This window comes from Triticum dicoccoides, chromosome 7A (assembly GCF_002162155.2).
Source record: "Triticum dicoccoides isolate Atlit2015 ecotype Zavitan chromosome 7A, WEW_v2.0, whole genome shotgun sequence".
Classification (NCBI taxonomy): domain Eukaryota; kingdom Viridiplantae; phylum Streptophyta; class Magnoliopsida; order Poales; family Poaceae; genus Triticum; species Triticum dicoccoides.
In genome coordinates, this window is record NC_041392.1 from 234,022,391 (window position 1) to 234,027,205 (window position 4,815).

Genomic DNA, 4,815 nt, shown 5'->3' on the forward strand with positions numbered 1-4,815 from the left:
CACACACACAAAGATGGACAATTATGGCATGCACATTGCCTGTCGTGTAGACCCGACAAATTAATGGCATATATTCAATCGGATCGGCCTCTACCGTCCAAGATTTAAACATTGTGAATTCCTGATGGCTACTTATGAACGGCCTGGCGTGATAAGATCACCGCCTTTCTGGCTACGCAGCGTCTCCATCAGATATGATATTTCTCCGGGAACGTCCGCGTCGAGTTTTTCAGACAATCTCCGGAAATCGCGTTGAGTTTGACTGAGGGATGCTATTATTCGCTACTACAGCTATATACATCCACTAATATAAGTACGTACTGGGATAATGCCACTAATATAAGTACACACTGGGATTATGTACGTACACTATTGTAGAACCTCGATACATTCTCCAACTCGAACTGTCTCCGCAATGCTCCTGCTATTTCGTGTTTTCTCAAGCTGTGCCAACAATCGCATGTCCATCCAAAAAGAATGTCACACGCTCAGATATAATATTCCTTATGATTTGACTTGCTCGTACTCTCATTCCGTATCTCCTCTCTGCAACATGTATTCAGGGGAATCAGGATGGTAATCGGCACCGCTGATCGCAGTCACCGTCTGCTAACGTGGAGCCATCACTCGCCGCTCCCTGCGCCCAGCTCGCATGTATAAATACCCGTCAGACAGCAGGGTTGATCGACAATAGCGAGCACACTAGTGACCGGGTTGGAATGGATAGGGCTCTTCTCGTGCCCGCTCTCCTGCTCGCGGCTCTGCTAGCTTGCAGCGGCGGCGGCGTCCATGGCGCCGGGTTCAACAGGTACAGCTTCCCCAAGGGGTTCATCTTCGGCACCGGCTCCTCCGCCATTCAGGTATCATATCATATGTCTTGGTATACGTTGCTTAGACGAGCTTGTTTCTCTGGCCTGCTGAATAAGGTTGTTTAGTGTAGTCTTCTTATACTACCTGCCATTCTGCATTTCTTGGTTGCAGTATGAGGGAGCTGTGAATCTGCGGGGCAAGAACATCTGGGACACCTTCGCTCGCACCCCAGGTTCAGATCTTCAACTAACCACTGGCTCTCATAATACTGCCGACAAGATAGGACTAATAATACAGTTGCTAGTGTACTTTAGCTACAACACGCGTTCCGCGAGCTGAGCCTCTGTTCAATTACTTTAGAGAATAGGAATAGGAGGCAAGGCATCGCTTTCCCCGATTTCTGACCTCTTAGCCGACGACGAGCATGTGTGTCGTACCATGCACGCTCTGCTCAAACATGGACGTCACGCCGAGAGAAAAACCGTAGCGGCTTCCGTCCTGGATCGGGAAAAAACCCCGAAGAAATGTACTGACGGCGAGTAAAACACACTGTGACTGCAGGTAAAATAGCCGACGGCAGCAACCCGGATACGGCAAACGACTTCTATCATCGCTACAAGGTGCGCCCTCTTTGTTGTCTGATCGAATTCGGGGCCGCCGTTAACCACATGCCATGCTTTGACCGATCTCGTCGTGGATCTGTGAATGCAGGACGATCTGAAGCTGATAACCGACATGAATATGGACACCTTCCGGTTCTCCCTTGCGTGGAGCAGGATCCTTCCAAGTAGGGTCAAGTTTGAGCAGAGTGTCGAAATAACTGAATGTAGCTAGTTCAACATTTTGTTCTGACTGACCGGTTGCTGCAGACGGAACCATAGCCGGAGGAATCAACAAAGCAGGGGTCGATTTCTACAACAGCCTCATCGACGAGGTTTTGGCTAGAGGTAATGAATCAAGACGTACCTTTCTGTTCATCCATTGAAAAAGAAGAAGAACTTGCTCTGACGAACGTTGTTCCGTGGCTGCAGGTCTGACGCCTTTCGTCACAATCTTCCACTTCGACACCCCCCAGGTCCTCGAGGACAAATACGGAGGCTTCTTGAGCGAAAAGATCATGTAATTAAGCTACTGTTCTTAGAGATAATGGAAGTCGTTTGTGAGTAGTGTACTTGACATAGTACGTACGTCACGTGCAGAAAGGACTACGTGGAGTACGCGGAGCTGTGCTTCAAGCTGTTCGGCGACCGGGTGAAGTTCTGGACCACCTTCAACGAGCCCATGATCTTCTGCGCCTTCGGCTACGGCAGCGGCAGCACGGCCCCGGGCCGCTGCTCGCCGTACGTGTCCAAGGCCTGCGGCGCCGGGGACTCCTCCACGGAGCCCTACATCGCCGGCCACAACCTCCTCATCGCGCACGCCGAGGCCGTGCGCCTGTACCGCACCAGGTACCAGCCGGCGCAGCGGGGCCAGGTCGGCATCGTGCAGGTGTCCCACTGGTTCATCCCCTACGACGCCGCCTCCGACGCCGACCGGCACGCCGTGAAGCGCAGCCTGGACTTCATGCTCGGCTGGTTCATGCACCCGGTGGCGTTCGGGGAGTACCCGGCGACGATGCGCCGGCTGGTCGGCCGCCGGCTGCCGGAGTTTACCAAGGAGCAGTCCGACATGCTCAAGGGGTCCTACGACTTCCTCGGCCTCAACTATTACACGAGCAACTATGCGCAGGCCGCCGCGCGCGCGCCCGACCGGCGCCAGCCGTCGTACGGCACCGACCACCGGGTCAACCAGACCGGCTACCGCAACGGCGTCCCCATCGGCCCACCGGTACGATCTTGCGGGTGCAGTATCGAGCTGATTTCACAAGAGATTTCATCATCGATCTGAATGAATGTACGTACGCATATATCTTTGTATGTAGGCGTACACGCCCATCTTCTTCAACTACCCGCCGGGGCTGCGCGAGCTGCTGCTTTACATCCGGAGGATCTACGGCAACCGCCCCATCTACATCACCGAAAACGGTAAACCAGAAAACCATTTCTGTTGATTTGTCCCTCAGTTCAGTTCAAGTATAACTGATAGTATTGCTGTTCGATGCAGGCACCGACGAGGCGAACAACAGCACAATCCCGATCAAAGAGGCGCTCAAGGACGACACCCGCATCTCCTTCCACGTCAACCACCTCAAGTTCGTGCACAAGGCCATCCAGTACGTGCGCGCACACACATCAATTTTTCTCTAGGACTGTGAAGATGATACATCAAGCATTACTCCAAACAAATTTCAGAGTACTATTTTTCCATTCGATGTTTAACATTTTACCGTGCCTCTCTAGGGAGGGGGTGAACGTGAAGGGTTACATCACATGGACGTTCCTGGACGGCTTCGAGTTCGGTGACGGATTCAAGGACCGGTTCGGCCTCATCTACGTCGACTATGCCACGCTCGCCAGGTACCGCAAGAAGTCCAGCTACTGGATCCAGGACTTCCTTCAGAGGCACTGATCGACGGTGAAGATGGCCGGGGAATTACATTAGTTATTTTTTGGACGGTCAGAAAATGAAGCGATTTGAGTGAATAATCGATCGAGCGATCCTCCGTACGTCGATTGCAGGCGTATGCTATTCATGCGTGCATGTGTGACAAGATTGCAGCGAATAAATGTCGTACAATTTATGTACTCGTAAAGAAATGCTTAAAAAAGGGCACTCGTAAAGAAGCGTCGTACGATTTCTTGTATATGATTATCAATAATAATGAATTCAACCCAATGGTCGTTTGGAAGAAGAAGAAAATGAATGTCAATAATGTAAGGCCATCGCTACGCCGCCTGTCAATAATGTAAGGCCATCGCTACGCCGCCTTCAAACCACCTGTAACTGTTTGAACCGCGTGGTTAGAACTGTCTGAACCGCGCTGGCAGATGTGTTTTGCCATTTAGCGCTCAAATAATCGATATGGTTGACTAGAAGGGGGTGAATAGACAACTACCAATTTTTATTTTTTCTTAACAAATTAGGTTTAGCAACAAATATGTTGTCTAGATATGCAACTAAGTGAGCAAGCTATATGATGCTAGTAACAACAACAACACAAGCAAGCAAAGGATACAACACTAATAAAGCTTGCATAAAGTAAAGGTAAGAAGTAACCACAAATGAAGCCGGTGAAGATGAGGATGTGTTACTGAATTTCCTTCCTTTTGAGGAGAAGTACGTCTCCGTTGGAGCGGTGTGGAGGCACAATGCTCCCCAATAAGCCACTAGGGCCACCGTATTCTTCTCAAATCCTCGCACAATGCAAGATATCGTGATTCCACTAGTGGTGCCCTTAAAGGGAATGACCGAACCTTTACGAACAAGGTTCGGTGTCGGTGTGAAATTCGACAGACCTTGAGGTAGGGGATCCCGAGTTGTGGATCGCAGATCGATGGTAACAGGAACAGAGGAGACAATGTTTACCCAGGTTCGGGCCCTCTTGATGGAGGTAAAACCATACGTCCTACTCTTGTTATTGATGGAGATGTATGAAGTACAGAGTTGATCTACCTCGAGATCATGAGTTGTGTTCTACCTCTAGGGCTAGGTGAATGTAATTGTGATTCGGTCCCTCTACAGGCTAAACCCCTTGGCTTATATACACGCCAGGCAGGGCATCTAGGGTTATATGGTCGGTATCCAGGGGATCATTTGGAGGCGATAGAAGATATCTTGGAATCTACGCAAAGTCTTCGACAAGTGTGGTCTTGAACATCCATGTAGGTTCCGGAGTCCATCGTGACAAGAGTGGGGGGCCCACCAGCCCAGTCCGAGAACCATAGGCTGACTAGGTTAGTACCCCCTATTCCCGGACACCGTCAGTAGTAGCCCCTGAACTGGTCTTCGACACTAAGGACAACGCTCATGGACTTCGATCCCGGTGTCTTCGGCTCGATAGGCGAGTTCCCGTGTTTGACACCCATAGTTCGGCTTCTAAGAGTCCTCGGCACGGTTGATGGTCTT

At 50.6% G+C, this 4,815-nt stretch overlaps 1 protein-coding gene across 1 annotated transcript; it reads left to right on the plus strand.

The window, feature by feature from the left end:
- Positions 1-677: 677 nt before the first annotated feature.
- On the plus strand, positions 678-3,604 carry LOC119329931 (beta-glucosidase 28-like). The gene is made up of 10 exons (XM_037603034.1): positions 678-860; positions 982-1,042; positions 1,372-1,430; positions 1,522-1,597; positions 1,680-1,757; positions 1,842-1,929; positions 2,010-2,637; positions 2,732-2,834; positions 2,914-3,022; positions 3,150-3,604. The coding sequence occupies exons 1-10, from the start codon at positions 720-722 to the stop codon at positions 3,316-3,318; spliced, it is 1,512 nt and encodes a 503-aa protein (XP_037458931.1). The 5' UTR covers positions 678-719; the 3' UTR covers positions 3,319-3,604.
- Positions 3,605-4,815: the final 1,211 nt, after the last annotated feature.

Bases quoted from the DNA above. Each gene is read 5' to 3' on its own strand.
- LOC119329931 (XM_037603034.1), top strand. From the start codon at position 720: ATGGATAGGGCTCTTCTCGTGCCCGCTCTCCTGCTCGCGGCTCTGCTA. The intron at 1,930-2,009 runs GTAATTAAGCTA...CGTCACGTGCAG, and splicing joins TTCTTGAGCGAAAAGATCAT to AAAGGACTACGTGGAGTACG. The intron at 2,835-2,913 runs GTAAACCAGAAA...TGTTCGATGCAG, and splicing joins CATCTACATCACCGAAAACG to GCACCGACGAGGCGAACAAC.